The sequence below is a fragment of the Plasmodium yoelii genome (genome assembly GCF_900002385.2).
Source record: "Plasmodium yoelii strain 17X genome assembly, chromosome: 12".
NCBI classification, from domain to species: domain Eukaryota; phylum Apicomplexa; class Aconoidasida; order Haemosporida; family Plasmodiidae; genus Plasmodium; species Plasmodium yoelii.
In genome coordinates, this window is record NC_036184.2 from 1732060 (window position 1) to 1759969 (window position 27910).

Here is a 27910-nt window from a genome sequence, read left to right on the forward strand (position 1 = left end):
TTTATTTTATATATTTTTATTTTTTTATAAAACATAAATTTTGAATAAAGATAATTTATGGCATCATTATTCCATGTATTATTATTATATTTTTTTAATTTTAAAAAAAATTGGTATGTATATATATTATTTTTAAAACTGAATAAATTTCGAGTAAAATATTTTTACCTTATATTTAATATCAACTTAAAGCTTTATTATAAAATCGGTTTTTATTATCATTAAAATGGAGCTTTATTTTATTTTGCTTTATTTTATTTTACTTTATTTTATTTTATTTTACACCATTTCCCCAAATCAAAAATACACACTACAATTAAATATGAGAGCTATCAAAAATTATGGAAAATTATGGAAAAAAAAAAAAAGTGTGTGTAATTAATGCCATTATAGTTATTGCCCTCATTTATTATTTTCGCTTCTCTAAATTGTACAAATTTAACACTTGAATATTTTTATGTTGACCTTTGGGGCTGTAATGAAGTATGCATATGCATATATATGAATAGGATAATCATAAAAATATGATTAATAAGGGTATTATTATTTTTGATAAATAATATTAGCAATAAAATTTAAAAAATAATAATATATATATATAACTAATTGTATACATTATTTCAACATATGGCTATCTCTATGCTCACACTCATTTTTCTCTTTCTCTTTCCGTCATCTTTAAAATGAGCTATTTTTAAAATGACTTATACTAAAAAAATGGCAGGTAAAAAAATGAAAATAAAAAAATGAAAATAAGAAAATGAAAATAAGAAAATTCGTTTAAAGGTGCCAACACTCAATATGGAATATAGTTGAAATTGGAAAAATATTGCTTATTATTTTTTTTGATTTTTTTTTGATTTTTTTTGATGTTGTAGATTATATGCATATTTACTAAGTGGGAAAACAGTGCGGATGTTAATGCATTATGCAAAAAAATTCGAAACGTAAATATATAATTGTATATTGTTTCGTTAATATTTGAATGAACAGTAAATTATTTGTTGGTATTTTCGGCTTGATCTGCCATCAAATTTGGCATAATTATATGAACTAAATTTACTGCATAATTTTGCTGCATAATTTTTGCTGGCTATTTTTTTCTGATTATTTTTTTCTGCTTAATTTAATTATTACGACTTTTTTTTTATAATGGTATAAATTTTAGAATTGAAAAAAAAAAATTTTTTTTGTTTTAAAAATTATATATATATATATTTGGGTCTGATATTTTTATGGATATTATTTAAATGCAGAGCCATTTATGGCATCTGCCTATATATAATGTATAAAAGTTGTTATTATTTTATTTGCATATTTTGTGCATTTTATTTTATAATTTTTGGGGATATTTTAAACAAATTTCATATTCATAAGTAATATAAAAAAAGATGAAAAAAAATATTTACATACATTTATGGATAAATGGAATATAAATAATTTTAATATAACTTATAAATATATTTGGAAATATTATAATATATAGAATAATAAATTAATAAGTCAAAAAAGGGATGATAACAAAAAGAGAAGATGAAATTGTACTGCCTCCCAATGAGGTAGCCAATATTAATATCTATTCAATTCAGAAAAAAGCTAAAATAAATATTACTTTAATTTATGGATCTGAAAATATTACTAGCTATAATGCAGGAAAAACTTTTTTAAATGAATTAATAAATTTTTTTAATGATATACTAAATAATTTTAATATCATAAATACAATAACTAAAGGAGATAAAAAAAATGACAGAAATTTTGAAGGATCTATAAGTAATGAAATAAATAATATAGAAGATTATATGTTTAAATATTTTCGATCTAAATTATTAAAAAAAAATAAAGACGGAAATTCTGAAAAAAATTGGAAAAATGAATCGGCAAAATTGAAAAACGAATCGGCAAAATTGAAAAACGAAGCAAAAGATAATTTTGACAATTTAAAAAAATATGAAAAAAATATAATTAAATGTGGTAATACACATTTTAATAATTATTTAAATTGTTCTATAAAAAATAATGTTAGTGAAATTAATTTTAGCTTAGTTAATGGTAACGAATTTGATAGTTATACTTTTTTTGAAAATAGTGAAAATAATGATTTAAATTTTTTATTTATGTTTATTAGTACATATAATTTTGGAGCATTTCCAGCAAATTGTTATAAATTAGAAGATGTTCTAACTGATTTAATTAATGATTTTAGAATCGAAAAAAATTATTTAAAAAATATTTTTTATAGTTGTGTTGGTTTTGGAAATAAAGAATATGGAAATACATATTTCTGTACTCCTATTAAAAAATGTGATAAATTTTTATCATCATTAGGAGCAAATAAATTAGAAAAAACTATAAAATTATGTTCAACTATGGATAATGAAGAAGAAATTATACAATGGAAATCTAATTTATTAACAAAAATATGTCTATCTCTTTTTTTATATAATTTTAATTACACTAAATTTAGTAATAACTTTTTTCATTACTCAAATAGAAAAAATTATAACACTTTGAAATATTATTGTACATATTTTTGTAAAAAAAATGAGGATGTAAAAAATAGGATCATTAATGATAAGCAAAATGAGCAAACAACCAATTTATTAAACAATAATAATATTAAAAAAGGTGACAGTATAAATAATGACCAAAATAAATTAATTAATAATATCAATGGTCATATTTCACTTTTTACATCTAACATAGATGGAAATAGTGATGAAAAATGTGGATGCACTTCTAACAATTGTTTAAATGGAAATGATAAATATATTAACAAAAAAAAAATCATAAATAATAATTTTGAAACACCAATTGTAAACGAATGCTGTAAAAAAGAATATGATAAAAATGATGAATTAATTAATAGTGATTTTAACAGTGAATCTATGAGTGAAAATAATGATGAAATAAATTGTAATAGTTCCGAAGAATTAGAAGATTTATTATCAAATAAAATAAAAGATATGTTAACAGATAATCAAAGAACAAAATTAACAAAAGAAGGATATAAAATAATTGGGTCGCATAGTGCAGTAAAATTATGTAGATGGACAAAATCACAATTAAGAGGTCGAGGAGGCTGTTATAAACATACATTTTATGGAATCAATTCATATCAATGTATGGAAGCTACGCCTAGTTTAGCTTGTGCAAATAAATGTGTTTTTTGTTGGAGACATCATAAAAATCCAGTTGGAACAAAATGGAGATGGAATAAAGATGAAGCAGATTTTATAGTTAGTGAAGCAGTTAAAAAACATAAAAATATGATAAAAGAATTAAAAGGAGTTCAAAATGTAATTAATGAGAGATTTGAAAATGCTAAAAATATTAAACATTGTGCATTATCACTTGTAGGAGAACCTATTATGTATCCAGATATTAATAATTTAATAGATGAATTACATAAAAAAAATATTTCTACATTTTTAGTAACAAATGCGCAATTTCCAAATGAATTAAAAAAATTAAAAAAAGTTACACAACTTTATATTTCTATTGATGCACCAAATAAAGAAGCTTTAAAAAATATTGATAGACCATTATTTAAAGATTATTGGGATAGATATCTTAAATGTATTAAAGTTTTAAAGGAAAAAAAAGAAAGAACTGTATTTCGATTTACATTAGTAAAAGAATATAACATGATGTCTGATGAAATTTCAAGTTATGCTAAATTAATTGAATATGGATATCCTGATTTTATTGAAATAAAAGCTGTTACATATTGTGGATCATCTGAAGGATATCAATTAACAATGAAAAATATACCTTGGCACGAAGAAGTTTACCAATTTGCATTTCATTTAATAAATTCGAAGCGTTCTATTTCTGATATATATGAAATTTCATGTGAACATAAACATTCATGTAGTATTTTAATAGCTAAAAAAATTTTTAAAATTAATAATAAATGGCATACTTGGATAAATTATGAAAAATTTCAATCACTTGTTAAACAAAATGCAAATTTTACTGCTATAGATTATTGTGAGGAAACACCAGAATGGGCTGTAATTGGAGCACCAGAATGTGGATTTAATCCAAGTGATCAAAGAGTATATACAAAAGGGAAAAACAAAAATAAAAATAATATTAATACTATGGAAATTAAAACGTAAAAAAATATTTAGCTAGCTAAATTTGGCTGTATTTTTTTTTTTTTTTTTAAAATAGCTATCTCCGTTTCCCTTTATACAATAAAAATTATAATTTACCGTATTAAAGCCAAAATTTCATTATGCATATAAATTTAGTAAAATTTTGATTAAAGTTTGAGGATATGATAATAAATTATATGTGTTTGTGTACACCTTTGTCAAAAGTGTATAAAATTAGCATTGGTAAATATTAATAAAATATTGAAATTTGTTACATAAATTTGTGCCACCACATTTAGCTATCTCTAAGTGTGTATCAATATGTTGTTTCGTTACATTTTTAAAATTATTAAATCTTTAAAAATGTGTAATTTAACAATATTTTCATGATTTCACATTTATTGATATTATTAAAATTATTTGTATTTTTTTTTTTTGGTTTATAAAAAAAATTGTTTTTTTCCTTACTGTTCATAATTATTAGCGGAAAACTAGCTAAATGCTAATAAAATTTGAAAAAAATATCAAAATAGCATAGAAATATCAAAATAGTACATCGCATTATTTTTACTATTACACTATTTTTACGATTACACTATTTTTACGATTATACTATTATACTATTTTTTATATTAAAAGTGATATTTCATTATATAAAAAATTCACGAAATAATGAATTATTGTGATCGAGCTATTTTGTTAAATCAAATGATGTTATAAAAATTACAAACAGGAGAATTAACATTGATTTACATTTAATTTTTATACCTTATAATTTAAATATAAAATCTGTAAATAAGTAGAAAAGCATTTTCAAAATAATCACCAAAAGCATATGTACATATTGTTGTATGAAATGTTGTTTTTTTTTATAAAGGATAGTAATAATTTTAAAATTATTTAACTATGAAAATAAATTTTGAAATAGAATAAAAAAAAGGAAAAACATAAAAAGGCAAAGACCTATTATTTTTTCCTAAAATTAAATATATTTCTCACACAAATTTTATTGTAATGTATACTAAATTTATTTCATTTAAGGTACTTTTTTTATCAATAAAAAAACAAATATTTTAAAGTATATATAATAATAAAGTCAAATTTATCGCTTAAGTAGTAATAGGGGGTGGGGTTTTATAAATATGTGTGATAAACTATTATTTTATACTTATTTAATAAGGAGATAATTGTTTTAGATTTTTTAACTTGATTAATTTTCATATAGAGATGATAAATAAATATAGAATAACAATAAAACATAGAAAAATGCGTACACTTTTTATTAATTATATTTTCCAATAAAAACGCGTTTTTATTTTTATAAATTATGAAAATATTAATGGAAATAAGGCTAGTACGCTTTTATTTTCACATTCTATATTTTTATAATAATTGCATTATATTCCTAGAGAAACAAATATGAGGGTAGTATATGAGGGAGAGTAACTATGATTAGGGGGAACGAAAAGAAATCACGTAGTACACAAAAAAAATAAGAAATGCATAAAAAAGCATAAGAATAGGCTATAATATCAATATATTACTTTTGCATGATTAAATGTAGAACGTTTTACTATGGTTTATATAAATATAATAAAAAAAACATAGTTAAGAAAAAACATAGTTAAGAAAAAACATAATTAAGAAAAAACATAATTAAGAATAGTTATTTTGCTATTTTGCTATTTTTTAGTATATAGTAATAAATATAGCATGCGGAAATTTTAGGAAATGTAAAGATGGTAAAAAAATTATATAATTGGATGGTGATTTTACGTATTATCCATTTGTATTTTATTTGTGTTTTTGTTCCATACATATTTTTTTTTCTTGCATTCATTTCTATATGATTAATAAAATGCAATTTAAATTATATTTAAATAATTTTCATGTATCTTTATATATATATATATATATATAATTCATATTAAATGTGAAAACATTTTGCTTAAATGCGAAATGAAATATAAATTTATAATGTTACTATACCCCTTTAAAAATAGTTGCGGAAACAAAATATATATTGAAATTAAAAAAAAAAAAAAAAAAAACGTTATTATTTTTTTTCGAAGTTACTAGGTGCTTCGATAAAAAAAAAATAAGAAAAATTGCTTTTGAGAAAATTGTCTGTATTAATTATATAAATATATTTTTCTATGTGGCAAATATATCAATATTATAAGTGTATTAAAATTTAAGGATTAAAAAATTTTTTACCGCGAAACAAATTAAAAACGGAATATAGCATATATATTATATGAAATAATAATAATACATAAATAAATATTATATATACATACAAAAAATACGTGGACAAAAAGAAAATAAGAAAATTAATAAAAAAAAAAAAAAAAAAATTGTTAAAACTATAAATATTATATTATAAAATAAACATGTTTCACTTTTATTTCAATTTATATTATTATATATATATTAAATGCATATTAATTTTTTTTATAAAAACATTTTCATCATTATTATTATCTCTATAAATTATATTTCATTGTGTCCTTAGATTATTATATTTATATATAATAGTTACAAAAATTCCATAGAATATTTAAAAAAAAAAAAAAACAAAAACAAAGAAAAAGAAAGCTTAAAACTTGATTTTCCAACACTATTTTTTTTTATGTTACTCATGTTATAGTTTATCATTATTTTTGTTTCCTACATTTAAATTATAATTCCATATGCGTACTTTCCCTGTTTTTTTTTTGATTTATTTTACTTTCCTATACAAATTCACATTTTAATATATAACAATTTTTACATAATATATATTGTTTTAAATATCGCAAAAGGCTTAACATATATTTACTGTCATTATTATTAAATAGCTTATTATTATATATACATAATTCCAAAAGTCATACATACATACATATACATACTATTTATACACTAATATGTTAAATATACAAATCAAAAATATTATCTCCCCATATATAATGCATGCATTTAATAACTATACGACAGTATTCATATTTATAGCATATTTAGTGCTATATATTATATATATAATGTAAAATTATTCATATATTATATTCTATACGCATTTAAATTTATTAACAATACAATATATATAATTTTTTAATATAATATTTATATTTGGTATAACTAATTTATGCTAATATAGTATAAACTCCCTAAAAAAAAAAGTTGTATATTATTTATATTCATTTTTTTTTATGTTTTGACATGTATACACATATGTAAATAATAAAAAAAATATATATATAATTTACTTATGTAAAATGTATACTCTTTAGAGAATACCCTTATTTAGTATTTTCTTTAAATGTTAAAAATTCACAATTTTTTTATATTTTAATTTTTCATTTATTCTTTAAGTATATATATTATTTTTTTTTTTTTTTATATAAGAAAAATACATATAACGCTCTTGAATTTTATTATTTTTTTTTTTTTTTTATAAATATACATTTTTAAATATGGTAAAATATTATATGTATACACACATATATATGCTATATTTATATATATATATATAATAGTTATATTGTTTACAACATTATTATTGTCCTAAGTTATATATCGACAGTTTAGTGTAATACATATTGTTTTATTTATAGACACTTTTTTATATCCTTTTTTCTTTTAGTATTATTTCGTGTTTTTTTTTTTTTTGCATATATTTTTATCCTTTTTTATTTTTGATCATTATTTGGATTATATCTGCTAACTTTTTCTTGATAATAATAAATAAATATATTATATATTTTTCATATATACCTTAGTTTTTTTTTTTTTTTTTTTTTTTTTAAGAGTTGTCTTTTTTGTTTTATTAATATGTATCTTTAAATAAAATTGACCCAATTTTATTTTTATGTGTTTATAGTTTTCTCTTTTATTTTTAAAACACCATTTGTGTATAAAAGATAGCACATTTTAATTTATATATAAATTTAGTATCTGAATTTAGTTTAGTGCCTATTAGGCTTAATTTATGCTTTACACTAGCTTACACTAGCATACACTAGCTTACACTAGCATACACTAGCATACATTAGCTTACATTAATTCATGTTAATTTATTTTCTCTTTTTTTCTCTTTTTTTTTCTCTTTTTTTTCTCTTTTCCTGTTCTTGTTTATCTTGTTCTTGTGCTTTTTCCACACATTTTTTTTATGCTTTTATTTATTTTTTAATGTAATATATATATAATATTGCAAAGTTTTAATGATTAATAACCATTAATACATTAATAATTTAGTTTTTAAGTTAAGCATATTTTATAGCAAATAGTATATTAGTGATTATATTTTAAAAGTTGATGCATACACGTATATAAGGCTAAATAATTTCCCAACTATATATAAAAAAAATTCAAAAAAATATTTTTATAAAATATATTATTCATTATTATTACACATTATGTGTATGCATAATTTATCTTTTATTTTTTTATTTTTTCATTTTTATATTTTTTTTACGTTTTTATTGTAAATATATAAATAAATTACAATACACAAAATCGTTTTTTTTTTTTTTTTTTTTTTTATCGTAAACAGTTTTATCATTGTATTTATTTTCATGCCTTTATTTTTGTTATTTCGCTATTTTGCTATTTCGCTATTTTGCTATTTTGCCATTTCGCTATTTTGCCATTTCGCTATTTACCATTGTTCATATTTTTTCTGGTTACTTTGAATTTTAATATGAATCAACAATTGTTGAAACACTAGAAGGAATTAAATATCATGCTTTTCTAATTAAAAATTTAATGTGTGTACATAAATGAATATATATATATACATACATATACATATATACGTGCACATATACTTATAAATATTTATACATACATACATATTTGCAATCATATATATACGCATAAGCTTATACATATAAATATAATTTATACGAGATACACTTTTATTGAGAGCGCATTGTTGAGAATATACATATACATCTATTTGTTATATATATATATATGCATACATCTATTTGTTTATATATATATATTGCTTTTTAATCTTTATATGCAAAATCAAATATATCTTTATTTCAAACAAGCCCTAAAGAATTTATTTGGTTATCTTTTATATTTATAAATATTTTTATAAAAAAAAAAAATATAAAAAATATAAGAAAGATATAAAAGTTATATATTTTATGTCTACTGATAAGACCAACAAATTGTGTTGAGAGTACTTATAAATGTATTATTTTACTCTCCTATGTAATTGTATATACATATTATATATATATATGCTTATATAAATACATAGTCAAATAAAATATACATACCCTAAAACAATTCTTATAATTTATATAATAGTTATCAAAACAAGTATAAAAAAAATAGTAGAATACATAAAATTATTTTAAAATGTTGACTAAGAACGTGAATAACCAATCTCCATTAGTTGTAACTCAAATACCAAGGAAAAAACAATTCTATAAAACTAAAATGTGTCCATGGTTTTTTTCCGGAAGATGTGATAGAGGTATAGATTGTTTATTTGCACATTCTCAAGAAGAATTAAATCCAATACCTGATTTATCATTTACTAGTTTATGTCCATTAGCAAAAAAATCAGGATTATGCAAAAATGAAAATTGTAGTTATGCTCATTCAGTATGTGAATTAAGGCCAACTGGAGATTTATATAAAACTGCACCATGTACTAAATTTTTAAGAGGAAAATGTAATGCTGAATCTCATTGTAGACATGCACATTATATTGAAGAGTTACGACCATTACCTGGAAATATTTCTCCATCTCAAAATGCCATAAATTTAATGTTAGCTGCACCTTTATCTACTTCTATGCAAAAAATAAATAAATCAAAAAATAATTTTTTTATGGATGAAAATAGAGGAAATATAAATAATAGTAATGGTTCTGTTGTTGTTAAAAAAAATGAAAAGGAATTAAAAAATTCTAGTTCAATGTCATGCAATAATTATTCGATGCAAAATAATTTAAATAACACAAGATTTGGAAAAAAATATATAAAAAATGCAAGTGTTGACAATAATATGTTATTAGGAACTAACAATATCGATATAAATACAAATAATAATAACAACAGTGTACATAATCATGTTACTACAAACATGGGAAATAATATGAACAACAATAATAACAATAATAATAATAATAATAATGAGCTAGCTATTCATAACAATATTAATGAAAATATTATGAACAACATAATGAGTACTACTACTACCGCTAATCCTACCACTACTACTACTACTAATAATAATAATAATATGAACAAGTCATATAGAAAAAGTTCTTCCTATTCAAATAAATTATATGCTCTTTTAAAAGGTAAAGATAATAATAAAGATGGAAATAATATGAATAACTTGAAATTTAAATCATTTTTAATGAATAATCATGATATGAACAATACTAACAATACTAATCCTAATAATAATAATAATAATTCCGGAATGTTGAATAATTTCAATATTAGAAAAATTCATAGTGCACCCAATAAAAATAATGATAATAATAATAATGCGGGTTATAAATCTATAAATGAGATGATGGGACAGGATATGAATATGAACTGTTCTATAAATAATAACAATAGAGGATCACCAGGAAATTTAATAAAAAAAGGAGGAAGTATGAATAATAACAATAATATGGTAAAAACAGGAAATGGAAATATAGGCGGATCAAATATGAATATTGGAATAAATACAAAAATTAATTCAAATATAAGTAGTGTAAGTATGGGTAGTGGGCATAGTAATATAACTAATCAACATTATGGTATAAATAGAGGACAAAAAAATGAAGGAATTCATTATTCTTCATTTTCAACAAAAGAACCATCATCACCTATGAGAATGCCAAGTAATTCATCAAAAGAATATGCTGAAGCTAATGATACAAATTTAGTAGATACAATAGAACATATGGAAATAACGGCACAAGATAGTGTATTAAAAGTTATTGAAGATGATAATGAAAAATTTAATACTAGTGATATAAAAAACTTTTTTAAATTATTACAAATGACAAATGTTAATAATTATAATGATGATAATTTTTTATATAATGATGCAGATATTAATGGAGATGCTAATAACAACATGTACGAGCAATATAAATCTGCTTCTATTCCAACAAACATTATGAAACAACAAATGAATCCAGATTTATCACTCACACCTGACCAATACACACAAAATGGTAATAATAATAATAATATACCTCACATGAAAAATAACAATGTTAATAAATATGACATAAATGAAAATTTTAAAAACATTTATAAATTAAATAACAACAATTTGGCTAGTTGCTCCAATTTCTGGAATTTCCCAGAAGATGAATTTTCAGCACCAGCTTCAAAAATTGCACAAGATGTAGAAATCTTTGATTATTGAAAAGTTAAAAAAATGAAATTGGATAACTAATCCGCGCAACGCGAAAGTATATACAATATTTGCTATTTTATTTAAACACACAAGTGCCGCATTTGTAAAATTCAAGCAATGCCAAATATACATAACCACAACATATGATGATAATAAATATTTACAGTGGTATGTAAAATAAAGAATATGACACACATTATACATAATAAATCATAGCTATCATTATAATGAAAGCTTCAAAAAAAATAATTTATTTTTATGTATTAGAAAAACCCGCATGCTTTATGTATATGAATGTACTTTTGTGTTTTTTTTTTTTTTTTTTTTTTTTTGATCATATTTTAATTTTTTGCAATTATTCAAATGCCAATTTGAATAATATGTATAATATAATATATATATATAGCTTTATATTTTAAATGTGTCAATTCATTATGCGAAAATTTATATTATTTTATGCGTTCCTAGAATCTGTATATATATATACCTATGTATTATAGGTTTGTATACATATATTTTATATTTATATATATAATACACGCTTTATTTACATGTTATGTGTGCGTCACATATTATATATGTGCATATTTAAATTTCTTTTATAATTTATCCTCATTTCATTATGCAGTTAATTAAATGTTATGAATATATATATATATATATACCCCCTATAAATGTAAAGAGTATTTTTTTTTATATATCGTTCCTTATTTGTCAAGTTTTCTGAGTAATGTTTTATTTCATTTTTAAATATTCATTTTTGTTTTAAAATAATTTAATGTATTATTTCATACCTTGTTTTATTAATATTACATATATGTTATGCTATAAGCAATTTATTTTATATGAGATTGTTCGAAACTCAAAAAACAATTAACACATTCATGTTATGTTGTGTATATTAACAAAAATATATAACCTTAAGTATTCGGAAATATAATACGCATTCGGCTTGAAAAATTAATTAAATTAAGACAAAGCAAAAATTAATAAGCAAATGGGAAAAATTATTATATCGCCCTTTTATGTTATTTACTATTATTTTTTGTTGTCTTTTAAAGTGGAAATATCATGCGAATGCAAAATTAATGCAAAATTAATTTGTTCATTTGACGTTTTATAAATTCAACGAATAAAGAGATGGGGATAAGCTAAAGAATGCCACACGGGGTATGTATGTGATAAGATTGCATATGCATATTTAAATAGTAAACTGAAAAATCCTGATTTTCTATATTTTATTTTATCCAGCTAGCTAAGGTACTAAAAAGCAAATAGTGCAATTCGCTATTAAGATTTTATAAATCAATACTAAACAATTCAAAGTCCCAATTTTCCTTATATGTTCATAAATATGTGTGTATTTATAGTGCAAAATAAAAAAAAAAGCAATTTATGTATAACTATTTATTAACTGTTCATAAAGTTTTTATTCTTTTAAGTAGTAATTTATATGTGCAACAAGCTAAAATATACATATTTAAAAAAAAAAAAAATGTGCATACAATTAGTTATATATATATTGATATGATTAAACAAATATTTTCACAAAATGATATAAATATGATATTACATTTGAATTTGTGTATTATATTTTTTATAAATATATTTACAATTTAGCTATTAATTTATTGAATTAAAAATGATAATATGTGAATATAAATTTATAATATAAAATATGATGTGTTTGTCACGCTACAAAATAATATGCATATTACTGATGGATGGCATTATAACAATTATTAAAATAATGAATATATTACTATGCAGATATTTTCCATAAATTTGAAGAATAATAAAAAATGTTCTCATCACACTATAAATTCGATAAATATTAAATGTCGTTTTTCCAAATGAAAATAATAAAATACAAATAATATGATTAGTGTGAAATTTTTTGATAATAAAATTATGCATTAAAAGGTAATGAAATGTTTACAAAAAACTTGAAAAAATAAGCGTGCATAATTTATTAAGCTTAAATATGAATATAGTAAATAGTAAAATTATTTATATTATGTAAAATATAAATAAATAATATTTATATATATTAATTCGCAAACATAATTCCCGTAATAATAATACTATTAAACTGGATTTCTTTATTTATGCATTATGATAATGTGCATATATAATAATTAATACTTTTTTAAAATAAAGGAAATTTTTTATCATATAAATAATACATTGGAAATAACATTTATTGTTTTTTTTTATTTTCAAATTTTTTTGTTAAAGTTTCCTAAAAAATATATACTAATGTTATAAATATATTAAAATTTTTATAAAGATAAATTATACATTTTATAATATATGATTAGAATAATTGATACATTGTATTGTTTATAATTGCATACATAGAACGGTGAAATTATATAAAAATAAATAATTAAATAAAACAAAAAAGAAAGAAAAAAACAAAAAAAAAAGAAAGAAAAAACAAAAAAAAACTACCAAACAAGTATAGTTATATTTTTTATTGTGAAGAATAATAAAAGTTCGAATGTTTACACTTTTGAATAATAAGTTATTTAATAATTTTTTTATTTTAATTTTAAATTTTAAAAAAATTCCTCTCCCCCAATTGGGTTATATTTAATAATAATATATACATTTTTTTTTTTTTTTTAACCTTGTAATGCTTGCATAAATATATTAAATATTATTATATGATTTAGTATAATTTTATACATAAATAGCACACATTGTATGCATACCGACAATAAAGAAACATGTATATATATATATATAAATAATATGTATATTGTGACACTTGCAAAGCATCATAATATTTTTAAATATATATTTCATTGTGGAGATATTTATCAAACTGCATAATTAAAGTATGCTATTGAATATTTTATTTTGTTGTTTGTACAATAAGTTCTTTTAATTATATGCTAAATATTCCTGTAGGAAGATAGGCAAATAAAAGTTTTAACGATATTATCTCCTTTTTTATTTTGTATTTAAAAAATAGTGCAAAATGTTTACTACAACGGGTAAGCTTATTTACGCTGTTGAGCATAGTCCGTCCACAAGTAAGGACTCTACTGCAGTTTATAGAAATCCCCAATTTAATGATAAGTTGTTAGATAATTTTGAGGATGATCCATTAAATAATGTGTGGGATATGTTTAATAAATCAGCTGAGAAATATAAAAATAGGCATTGTTTTGGTACAAGAGTTCGTAAAAATGATAAATTAGGTGAATATAAATGGAAAACATTTAAAGAAGTACAAGAATTAATAATATTAATTGGTTCTGGATTAATAAATATGAATATATGTCCAGTAATTGAATGTAATGATACCATAATTCCAAAAGCACGATTTTTAGGTTTATATCTACCTAATTGTGAAGAATGGAATATTTGTGATTTTAGCTGTAATGCATTTAATATCATTACAGTACCATTATATGATTCATTAGGTATAGAATCGAGTAAATTTATATTAGATCAGACAATGATGCAAACAATTATGTGTAATAGAGCATGTGGTTTAAAATTAATAAAATCTTTAGATAATTTTGATCATATATATATAAAAACATTAATATTAGTAGAAAAAGAAATAGATCCAGAAATAAAAAAAACCTGTAATAAATTAAATATAAAAATAGTAACATGGGATGATTTAATAGAAGCAGGAAAAAAAAAAAAATTAGATCCAAAACCTGGAAAATTAAGTGATGTTTGTTCATTATGTTATACATCTGGTACTACTGGATATCCTAAGGGAGTTATAATGACTAACCAAAATTTTATTGCACAAATTGCTTCATCTTGTTTAGGACCAATAAAATTTCCTTCTGTTGCTATAAATGAAAAGGATACACATTTATCTTATCTTCCATTAGCACATGTTTATGAAAGAATTATGATGTGTATATTTTTACATGTAGGAGTAAGAATTGGATATTATTCAGGAAATATATTGGCCTTAACTGATGATGTTCAAGAATTAAAGCCAAGTTTATTTCTTAGTGTACCTAGATTATATAATAGAATACATGAAAGAATATGTAATTCATTAAAAAAAAAATCATCTGTTATTCAATCATTATTTCATAAAGGGCTTGATCAGAAACTTAAAAAATTAAATAGTACAGGTAATCCTTGGAGTCTTTTTTGGGATACATTATTATTTAATAAAGCAAAAAAAGTTTTAGGTGGAAATTTAAAAGGGATGTTAAATGGTTCTGCTCCACTTGGTGTAGAAGTAGCAAAAAAATTAAAATGTATATTTTGTGTACCATTAATGGAAGGTTTTGGTATGACCGAAGGGTTGGGTTGTTTATTTATTACCAATCCTATAGATCCAGATGTAGGACATATAGGTGGGCCATTACCAGCTGTTGAATATAAATTAGTTTCTGTACCTGAAATGAATTATTTAGTTACAGATAATCCACCAAGGGGTGAATTATTATTAAGAGGACCAACTATATGTAGTTTAGGATATTTTAAATTAGAAAAAGAAACAAGTGAATTATTGGATAGTGATGGATGGTTAAGAACAGGAGATATTGCATCTTTTAGTCAGAACCAATCATTAACAATTATTGATAGAAAAAAAAATATATTTAAATTATCACAAGGTGAATATGTAGCTGTAGAAAAAATCGAATCTGTTTATAAGCAATCATTATTTATTGGACAAATATTTGTTTTTGGATATTCTTATGAATCATTTTTAGTTTGTATTATTTTTCCATCAGTTGATACCATGAGTATATGGGCAAAGGAAAATAAAATAAATCTACCAAATGAAGAAATTATCAAATTAGAAAAATTCAAAAATGATGTTATGCAAGATCTAATTACAATAGGTAAAACTGATGGCTTAAATGGGTATGAACAAATTAAAGATATTCATTTTATTATGGAGGGATTTACTATTGAAAATGATTTGATGACTCCGACTGGAAAATTAAAAAGACACGCTGTACAGAAAAAATACAAGCAAGAGATTGACCAAATGTACGAGAATGTAAAAAAGGCATGATTGGAAATGAAGAGATTAGTGGGGTGGGCTATATTGAGAGATAATTATATTATTATTAGTCATGATTGGAAATAAAGAGATTAGTGGGGTGTGCCTTAATAAATCGAAGGGGCAATTTGTTTTATAACACTGCATTTTTTTTCATTTTTTTTCATTTTTATTGCATTTTTTTCCATTTTTTTCTTCATTTTTTCATTTTTTTTTTCCTTCATTTTTTTGCTTAAATTACAAAAGCTGTGAGCATAGCATATATATTATTGTAGGGGTATATGTCATTCTATGCAAACTTAAAATTCATACCGTTTAATATATTATGTATATTTTTTTTATTGCTGATTATTTCGAGTTTCTTAATCATAGATATATTATTTATCGTTATTTGTATTGCCTTCACTATATACATATATATTATTCCATTTTTTTAGGAATATATATACGCATTAATAATAGTAGTTGTGTATGTAATTACTGAATCGAACAATTGTATTATCAATTTTTATAATTTGTATTATATATATATATATATATAAGGTTTGAAGTTGGCTTATACTCATATGCTCATATACTCACTATATTATTTTTTAAAATTAAAAAAAAAATATTATAAAATATTTTTATATCTTCACAAAACCAACCATGCAATTATATTTGTGTATGAGAATATGGCTAGACATGTAACAATCTTTTCAAAGAATTATAAACATCAAAATATTTTTTTTTATCATTTATTTGAAAAATAACTATTTACCATAAAATTGGGAAAAATATATGGGCCATTTATTTTGCATATAAATATATATTATGTTTTGAAATCATCATTTTGTTAATAAACAATTTTTATCTTATAAAGCTTTGTACACACACATATATATGTATGTATATTTTTCCAATATCATTTTCCCCTTTTTATATTGTTTATCTAAAATTATGAAAAAAAAAAAAAAAAAAAAAAAAAAAAAAAAAAAAAATATATATGGTATGAAAAAAGTTAATTATATATTCTTATTTTGTATACATGTATATATTATGGAAAAAAACCAAAAGAGGATAGACTTGTAAAGAAAAAACAGAAAATAAAATTTGTTCTTTCTATTAAGTTGATATTTAAATATTTTTTTTTCACCAGTATTGTTTCATAATTCATTGTTATGTGATTATTTTTTTCAACTATTTTTTCGTTATTTTTTCAACTATTTTTTCGTTATTTTTTGTTATTTTTCGTTATTTTTCGTTATTTTTCATTATTTTTCATTATTTTCAACTATTTCAGCTATTTTTAATTTGTATATTTGTTGTAACATTTTACATAAATTGTTAAAAAAATATGGCATGGATTATAATTTCCTAAAATATGTACCTTACAAATTGTTTATTTAAAATCAAAAAAAAGGTACTAAAAAGAAGGAATAAATAATAAAGGTATATTAGTGATAAAAATAAAAAATAAAAAATATATTATATAATAAGCGAAAAAATAAAAGGAATTTGTTTTTCATATGAATGTCCTATCGATACACCTATGCATATATAAATGCAGTTCCATATTTTTATTTTTCCATTTGTGTGTGAAAAATAGCGTATATATTTTTACGAAATTTTTTTTCCGTTTTGATGCTTCTTAGATATGTTCACAATCTGAATCAGAATTATAATTTATTAATAAAAAAATTTGAAAAGAAGTGTGCAAATAAATACTGATTAAATGATAAGATGCATTTAGATACTAATGATAGTTGTGGAAGAAAGGATGACAATAATTTAAATGTATTGGTTAAAAAAAAAGAAAAAAAAAGAAAAAGAGATGGGTCGGAAAATTCATATGAAAATAATAACCATGGAGAAAATTGCAAAGAAAATATTATAAAAATAAACAACGATTCTATTTTAAATGATTCTGAAATATATGATAATAACTTATTGGGTAATAAAGATTATATTAAAAAAAATCAAGTTGAAAAAAAAAAAAATGATAAAATTAACTATATTAAAAAAAATACAAAATTAATGAAAATAAATACAGATTTAAATAACTATTCTAGTGATATACAAAATGATGTAGACATGTTAGATTCAAGCAAAAGTAGTTCCGCTACATTTTTTTCAAAAAAAATAATAAATGAAAAAAAAAATGATACAAATTTATCACTAAGAACAGAAATGAGTAATAATAGTGGAAATGATAGTGATAGCTCAAATTGGCTAGAAAATATTATTAGAGATAAAGAAGAAAATACGGGGCAAAATTTCGAGCAAAATGGGAATGTGAATTTTAGTGAGCCTCTTATCCAAGAGTCTAAAAAAAATGACACAAAAGAGTTATATGATGACGAATTTGAAAATAATGTATTTAACATTAATTTATTAGAAGATGTAGATATAAAAAGTTTTTATGGAACTACTGGGAAAATAATAAAATTAAGAATACGGAATTTTTTAAATCATGAAAATTTAGAATTATCTTTTAATTGTTATAAAAATATAATTATTGGAAAAAATGGAAAAGGTAAAAGTGCTATAGCTCAAGCTATAGCTGTTGGATTAGGTAGTCAAGGAAAAAATGCAGGTCGAGATGCAAGTATAGCTAATTATATAAAAGATTATGATAAAAATAAAAAAAATTTAATTTGTCATATCGAAATATTTTTATCAAATTCTGGTATTAATTCATTTAAAAGAAATATATATGGAGATATACTAGTAGTGAAAAGAATTATATCTTCTCATAGTAGTAAATTTTATATTTATGGACTCAATAATTGTAATCGAAAATTTGGTTTAATGTATCCAATTTATGGTGACACATCAAAACGGGTTCATTCGGTTCAAAATACATTAGAAAATTCGTTTAATTGTGAAAGCACATCTAATTTAAATGCAAATTATTACCATTCAGTAAGCCAAAAAATAGAAAAAAATAAAGAAGCAATATTTAAACAAGCACAAAAACGAGGATATATAGAAAACTATCTTAATGTAATAAAATTGAATATAAAAAGTCCATGTGTATATTTAGATCAAGAAAAAGGTAAAATGTTTTTTAGTAATATTAGTGATAAAGGATTATATAAATTTTTTATGACATCTGTTGGTTTAGATGTAGTAGAAGAAGAAATTGATAAAGAAACTAGCCAATTAGAAGAATGTGAAAAACAAATAAAACAAAAAGAAATATTATTATCACCACAAGTAGAAGAATTAAATAATATGAAAAAAAGAAATGATTTATTATGTTATGAATTTAAAAAATTAAAAAAATATGACAATGGTTATAAGGTTTTTGTATTTTATGAATTATTAAAAAGTACTATAATTTATTTTAATGAATATTTAAAATATGAAAATTTAAAAAATGAAAAAGTAATAAATAATATAGAAAACCAAATGTGTAATATTATTAAAAAAAATGAATGTATTAAAGAGGAACTAAAAAAATTAATAAATATGGATAATAAAATATATAATTTAGTTTCGAAAAATATGACAAAAATAAACAAATATAATAATATGCTAAATGAATTAAAAGATTTAAAAACTAGTTATATAAAACAAAAAGAAGACACAATAAGTGATTTAAACATATTGAATAAAAGAAAAGAAAATAAAAATTTAATAAAAGAACATTTAAATAAATATGAACAACAAATGAATTTATTAAATGAAAAAATGACACATGAAAAAAAAAAAGAAATAAATTTACAAAATGAAATAAATCAAAAAGAAAATCAAATTTATGATTTAGAATATTCTATACAACAAATCCAAAATCAAATTGAAGAAATAGATAAACAAATAGATATAATTACTAGCCAAGCAACTGAAATACAAAAAATAAAAAATATTCATATTAAAAAAAAAATGTATATATATGGTTATGATATATATTCAATACGGAATAATATAAAACATACATATAAAATTCTGAACAAATCTGAAAGAGAATATTTTCCAATTCCAGAAGAATGGAAATTAACAAATAAAACATCTACAAATTTAGGTATATATGAAAATAAAAATGAAAATATATTTAAATATGAACCCATTGGACCTATTGGAGAATATATAAAAATTAATGATCGAAATAAAAATGATAAAATTCTTTCTATAATTGAAAAACATCTTGGTGATATATTTTATTCTTGGCTAGTCAGTTGTTATGAAGATAAAAATAATTTAATAAAAGCTAGCAATTTTGGAAAAAACAATTTTGGAAAAAATAATATTGGAAAATTAAATATAATAGTTACAAATTCATTTAATCATATAACTCGTCAAAATTTATTACAAAATATAAATTATTTTCTAAAAAAAATTAATGGAAATACAATATATTCATATTTAAATATAGAATTACTTCCAACATCTTTATTATTTTATCTATATGATAATTTTAAAATAGCACAAACTCTAATTTGCAATGATTCAAATCAATTACAAGAAATATTAAATACTAATGATAAAAGAAATATAAAATCTATTTATGTTATTAACGAATATGTTTTAGTCAAAGTTATGTCAAATGGTGGATTACATTATCAACCATTTAAAGAAGAAAATTATAAAAATCCGATTTTTTTAAATTTCGAAAAAAATGAAAATGATTTTTCATATAATAAGGAAAACAACCAAAATAGTAATAATTTAAATAATAAAGAAAATGGAGATAATAATAGTGGACTCACAAAAGAAGAACAATTAAAAGATTTAAAAATTGAAAAAATGAAAAAAAAAGACGAAATAGTTTTTACATCTAAAAAAATATTATCATATAAAAATGTAATAGAAAAATTAAATGAATCTATAAAAAAATGTAAACTTTCACAAGAAGAATTAAATTATCAACTCAAAAATGTTGATGAACTTATACAGAATCATGATAAAATATTTTCTGAACAATTAGATGCCAAAATTAATGAGATAGATGAAAATACAAATGAGATTAATGAATATATAAATATAATTGAAAACAAAAAAAAAAATGCAGAAAAATTGTCATTTTTTCATAAATATTTTATGTCTACACATATAGACTATTTAAAAAAAAAAAAAAAAAAATTCAACAATATGATAGAAGAATATGATAATTTAAATGAAATATTAATTAAACTAGAAAAAGACAAATTAAAAAATGATGAAATTTGTATAAAAAATAAACAAAAATTCTTAGCATCTTTGAATAAATTACATTCTATATATTTTGAGACGTTAAATAAAGATTCTTCTCTTAATAAATTTTTTTTTAAAAATCCATTTTTGGTATTAAAAGGCAGGTCATTAAATGTGGAAATAGAAAATGTAGTTATAGAAAAAAAGGTAGATAAAAATAATATAATAGATAAAAACAATACAATAGATAAAAACAATACAATAGATAAAAAATACCAAGATTCTGAATTTTCTTCATCAGAAAGTGAACACATTATTAATAATAATTATGAAAATGAATATATTGATATGCGAATTACTACAAATAAGTTTACAAGAAATGAATTTGAAAAGGAATCATTTAGTGTGCCTATTCCACTATCTTGTTTAAGTTCATTTAATAAAATGTTTATTATGTCTAAAGATTGTGAAAATAGTATAGAAAATATTGAAAATAAGTGTAACGGAAATTCGAATAAAATAAATGAAAATATGTCTAATATGAATGATAAAGACCAAGAAAGCGAAATAACATATATAATAAATTTAGAAAAATATGTTAAAGATATTTTAAATAATATATTAAAATTTAATGATCAGGGAAATGAAAATAATTATAACAAAAATAAAGAATCGAAACAAAATGAAATAGAAGAAGAAATTAATAACTTATGGAATGATAATAAAATAAATATAGAAGGAAAAAAATATTCAGATATTTTATGGAAAAAAAGATGTGAAAAAAAAATGGAAATTATTGAAATACTTAAAGCACATGGTTTTAATAATAATGAATCAACAGATAATTCAATAAATGTTTTTTTTAATAATTTAATAGATCAATATTCAAATGAAGAAAAATGTTATAATATTCAAATGAAACAAATATCTGATTTAAAAAAAAATTATTATATGCATTTATCTAATATTAAACTTCGAAAAGTTAAATATTCTAAGGTTTTAAATAAAACAAAAGAACAAGTTACTAGCCATTTTATAAACATATTAAAAAGTATGAATAATTATAAAGGTAAAATTGAATTTGATGATTTAAAAAAAATTATTAAAGTTATGATATCAATCAATCAAGATTCATCTAATAATATTTTTATGGAAATTTCGTCTTTATCGGGTGGAGAAAGATCTACTATACAAATGGCCCTTTTAGCTTCTATGTCTCTAACTGAAAGTTCGTCATTTCATATGTTTGACGAACTTGATGTATATATGGATGAGCTTACTCGAGTTAAAAAGTAAGTTCTTAAAAAAAACAGCGAATATAAATTATTGGTATATGATACTTACCCAATAACAATACAGCTAGCTAATTTTGTGAAAATCATGGTAAATGGCTAGCAAATTTTGCGAAAAAAATAATAAAAATGGCTAGCTAATTTTGTGAAAAAAAAAATGGCTAGCTAATATTGCGAAAATCGTGATAAATGGCTAGCTAAATTATACAAAATCATGATAAATGGCTAGCTAAATTATACAAAATCATGATAAAACAAAATATATCTTCTTTTCTTTTCTTTTCTTTTTTGTAGCATGCAACAATTCTGCAAATTCATTGAAACCAGTGGCAATAAACAATATTTCTTCATAACACCCCACATTGAAATAACAGAACTCTTTTTGGGTAAGTCATAAAAATTACTTACATTTTGACCTACATATTTTGTACTACTTTATAACATTAGGGAAGTACTTAAATGGAGAAATTATTTGTCTTTGTGTGCAAACTGCATTATTTTTCATTCATTATTTATTTACATTTGTGAAAAATTATTTCTTATTTTTTTGTAGAGGAGGCAAAGGAAAAAAAGGCTAAAATCTTTAGTTTGTCATAAATAATCAAGTTTTTTTTTTTTTTTTTTTGTATTTTTTAAAATTTAATGTTTTAAATGGCTTATTTTAAACAAATCATACAATAATTTTTAAGAACCTATTGAATATTCTTAAACATTTTTGTATTAATGTATGGTCATGGCTATGTTATTGCTCATATGTATATATTATAATTATATATATGGGTAATATATACATACATACATGTGTGTGTGTGTGTGTATTTTTTTGTATATTTCTTTGAGTTATTTTCCACATAAAACAGTTGTATAATTTAGGTTATTTTGAAAAAATTATGTACTAATGTTATACAAAAAATAAGAGAAAAAAAAATTATAATAATGGCTAAAATTAATATGTAAACAAGTAGAATATGCATTAAGTAAGCTTTTGTTTATTAATTATTAAAAACTAAAATAAAATGACATGAATATACATATATAGATAGCCATTTACATGAGGTACATTAAAATATAAATTGGGAATATAACAACAAAAAGAAATTATGAAAAAAGAAAAACGAAAAATACATAGTAACATTTGTAAATATTTTTTTGTTTGATGCACATACATATGTATATATGCATATCTATTAACCGTTTTTTGAATTAATAGTTGTATAACAAATTAAAGAATATTTTATATGTTTTTTTTTTTTTTTTTTTGTTGAAGCAATAAAGAAATTATATATTTTAAAAGATTTCACGAATAATTTTGAAAGAAATGACGAAAAAGATAGGAAAATGAAAACAACAATACAAAATGACAAAAATCAAATTGAAGTGAATAAATCTAATTTAATTGCTTAACTCAAAAAGATACTAAAAATTTTGTTATATTTAAATAAGTTAAGATATAAAAATATGCATTAACAATAATGTCTAGACACAATATATATGTCCATATGTGTGTGAATGTATTTTTCGACAAACTGTAATATGATTTATATTTTTATTACAATTTTTTTTTATTGCATATAGTAACAATTTTTATATGTGTTATCATTTATTTCGTAAATCTCGTTATTATAAGGCTGCATAATATTTTCACTGTGTGTGTTGTTGCTATTATTATTGTTATTTTCGTATTTATAATACTTATTTAAATTTGTATTATTGTTTATTATTTGAGAATTATCATTATTTGTTGTGTTAATATTATTGTGTACATTTGTTAAATAATTAGACATTTTATCTTGATTTTGTTTTGCATATCTATGTGTTTCATTATTTAGGTGATCATTGTAATTGTTAATAATATGTTGGCTTTGGTTATTTTTTATACCATTTAATGGTTGGGAGCTTTTTAGAAAATTTGTTGTTTTATTTTGGCTTTGAGGTAATTGCAATTTTTTTTTTTTTGATATTAGAGAAGAATTGCTTCGTACTCTTTCATTTTTTTCAATATTAAAATTGTTGATCACATTGATTGGATTATCTTGCATATTATTTACAAAATGTGTATTATAATTATTACTGTTATTATGTATATGGGTATTAATTTTGATGTTGCTTCCAATATTTGTAGAGAGATGTTTATCATTTACACCACAATTTATGTTGCTTCCCATAAGTTCATTATTATTTCTTGAATCATTTTCTATATTATTACTATAAATTCCTGTATTTTTATCAATATATTCATCATTATTTGTATTTTTCGGATTATTTATGTGTGCATTATAATGTGCTAAAGCATTAAATGCCATTGCATTAAAGAGCTTTTCTTTATATTCTTGGGTACAATTTCTTAATTGGGAATATTGTTCTTCAATGTTTGTAAATATTGAACTTCCTTTTAAATCAATATTATGTATATCATTTTCATATGAATTATCCTCTATTTTATTTTGATTTTCGTCATAAATATTTTCGCATGTATTATTTTGTTCCGCATTAAAAACACTTTCATTCATAACAGGAAAATTTTTACTATTTTTATGCTTTCTTGAATTTATATAAGTTGAAAAAAATAAAATAAGTTTTAATTTTGCAATTAATCCAAGGGCTGCCAACACATATAATCTTTTAAATTTATCTTTTTCATCTTCAAGCATATTTTCATAATTCTGGAGATTTATTCTCAAATAAGACAATTGTGATGAAATGCCATCAACTAAACCTTCTATAAAATTTACATTTTTTAATTCACACATAATATTTTCACTTGTATTTTGATAATTAAGGGCTTCCAATTCCCAATTTTTTATAAAATTCCCATCTATTTGAGGTATTAATGATTCTTTTAACTTTAACAAAATTTGAATTTTTTCTTTAAAATTTATTAAAGCCATTGCTTATAATTTTTTTTTTTTTGTGTGAACAGTTCAGAAAAAATAGCTATTCAGGTAGCTTTTTTATTTTTTTTTTTTTATTTTTTTTTACAATTTTTATATATAATTATTTATATATTTTTTTTTTTGATTGTTCTGTTGCATTTATTATACTAGTCCTATGCACCCTCTTTTATTTTTTGCACTTTTTAGTACTAATATATATAACAGTTACAAAATATTTTATAAATTTAAATGTTTTGCATAGTCTTTAATAGCTGATTATACAGTATTAAGAAAACAAGTACATATTTAAATACACATTGTAGATGAATGGAAAATTTATATTTATATGGCTACAACATATATATAGTATCTATAATTGCCTATGGATATATATAAATATATGTAATATATACTTTTGTTTTTTTGGGTGTTATCTATTTTTTTTCAATTAAATAATTTTTCTGAAAAAAATGAAAGATATTATATTTATATAAGGGGTGAGGAAAAAAAAAAAAAAAAAGTAAATCATCAATAAAACAAATATTACACAAATGATTACATTAGTGTATAAAAAGTGCTTAGTAAAAGGCTTCACAAAAAAAACAATTTAAAAAAAAAAAATGACATAAAAACAGTTTAAGCACAAACACATGTAATCTTAAAAATATTTACTTTGAACAAAATATACATAAGAAAAAAATATGAATTTTAATCATATTAAATAACAAAAAAGGAGAGGGGGAAAAGTAAAAAATATAAGGAAAAGTGAGGAAAACTATAAAGTAAAATAGGGAAAAGAAGTGGAAATAAATGAAACAACATGGGAAAAAAAAAAAAATGTCAAAATATTATGATCTAATATTATTAAAATAAATATCGGTTATAATGAAAATAAATAAAATAAAAATTAAATCGTCTTAAAAATTTTAAAGCAATATATAAAGTAAAAGAAATATGCAACGTCATAATATTATAAAACATCAAAAATGTGTAAATTAATAAATGCATGAATAAATAATTATATATATATTTGTTAAAATAGTTTTTGAAAAAAATATTTCGTTAATTATTAAAAATCAAAATTTTTAAATTTTTTCTATTAATTTATCAAATTGCAATTTTATTACTAAAGTAGAAGGTACACATTATATACACATTTTATATGTGTATTATGAAAATTTACATTTTTCATCTATTTAAAAAAAAATTTCATATAATTAATAACCTATGAAATATACTTTTTTGTTTATTTTCTCATTTCTAGTCTCTCATATGACCATGTAGTTACTATCCATTTAGTCCATTTATTGTTTCAAGTTTAATCAGTTTTATTTTTCTTTCCTTTTTTTCATTATAATTTTGAATTTCACAACCACAATATTATTTATATACACCATCCATTTATGCTTTTTTTTTTTTTTTTTAACATTAATATGGTCAATAAACTTGCCAAATTATACACAGGTTTTTATTTGCATTTTCTATTTTATAAAATAAATTTATAAACATTTATATATGTATAGAATAAGAGCGAATGAAAAATTGGGAAAGAAACAGAACAGTGTTGTGAAAAGTGTTATAAAACAATGAAATAAAAATGTTATGAAAGTGTTATGAAAGTGTTATGAAAATGTTATGAAAATGTTATGAAAATGTTATGAAAATGTTGTGAAAATGTTGTGAAAATGTTATGAAAATGTTATGAAAGTGTTATGAAAATGTTGTGAAAATGTTGTGAAAATGTTATGAAGTAATTTTTTATTAATCCTATTCTTTAATAACATTTAAACAGATAGGCGTATTTTATATCTATTTGTTTTATTCTTTATATGTGTAACTATTAGGGAAAATAACAAAATAACAATATAATAGTAATAAAGTAATAATGGAGTAATAATAAAGTAATAATGAAGTAATAATGGAGTAATAATAATAGTACACAATCTGAATTCGCTCCTTACAATGTTTTATGATTTTCTTTTTAACACCTGCTTATATTTATTAGCAAGTTTTACTTGGTGAAGTTGTATACATACATGCATACATATTTTATCTTTATTTTTTATAAAAAGAATGAAATAATATTAATGTGTGCATTTCATTAAATATATATACCAATTTTGTGAAAGTATAAATATTAAAAAAAATATAATGACA

At 20.8% G+C, this 27910-nt stretch overlaps 5 protein-coding genes across 5 annotated transcripts; 4 read left to right on the forward strand and 1 right to left on the reverse strand.

The window, feature by feature from the left end:
- Positions 1–1514: 1514 nt before the first annotated feature.
- Positions 1515–4124, forward strand: PY17X_1242900 (uncharacterized protein; the record flags this gene model as incomplete). The annotated part of the gene is made up of 1 exon (XM_721458.2): positions 1515–4124. The coding sequence occupies one exon, from the start codon at positions 1515–1517 to the stop codon at positions 4122–4124; it is 2610 nt and encodes an 869-aa protein (XP_726551.2).
- A 5334-nt stretch (positions 4125–9458) lies between these two features.
- Positions 9459–11483, forward strand: PY17X_1243000 (uncharacterized protein; the record flags this gene model as incomplete). The annotated part of the gene is made up of 1 exon (XM_721969.1): positions 9459–11483. One exon carries the CDS (start codon positions 9459–9461, stop codon positions 11481–11483), a length of 2025 nt encoding a protein of 674 aa, XP_727062.1.
- Positions 11484–14460: 2977 nt separating this feature from the next.
- On the forward strand, positions 14461–16485 carry PY17X_1243100 (uncharacterized protein; the record flags this gene model as incomplete). The annotated part of the gene is made up of 1 exon (XM_723872.1): positions 14461–16485. The coding sequence occupies one exon, from the start codon at positions 14461–14463 to the stop codon at positions 16483–16485; it is 2025 nt and encodes a 674-aa protein (XP_728965.1).
- A 1710-nt stretch (positions 16486–18195) lies between these two features.
- On the forward strand, positions 18196–23477 carry PY17X_1243200 (structural maintenance of chromosomes protein 6, putative; the record flags this gene model as incomplete). The annotated part of the gene is made up of 3 exons (XM_022956898.1): positions 18196–22880; positions 23175–23266; positions 23434–23477. The coding sequence occupies 3 exons, from the start codon at positions 18196–18198 to the stop codon at positions 23475–23477; spliced, it is 4821 nt and encodes a 1606-aa protein (XP_022812731.1).
- A 965-nt stretch (positions 23478–24442) lies between these two features.
- On the reverse strand, positions 24443–25768 carry PY17X_1243300 (conserved protein, unknown function; the record flags this gene model as incomplete). The annotated part of the gene is made up of 1 exon (XM_722417.1): positions 24443–25768. One exon carries the CDS (start codon positions 25766–25768, stop codon positions 24443–24445), a length of 1326 nt encoding a protein of 441 aa, XP_727510.1.
- Between the last annotated feature and the right edge of the window lie 2142 nt (positions 25769–27910).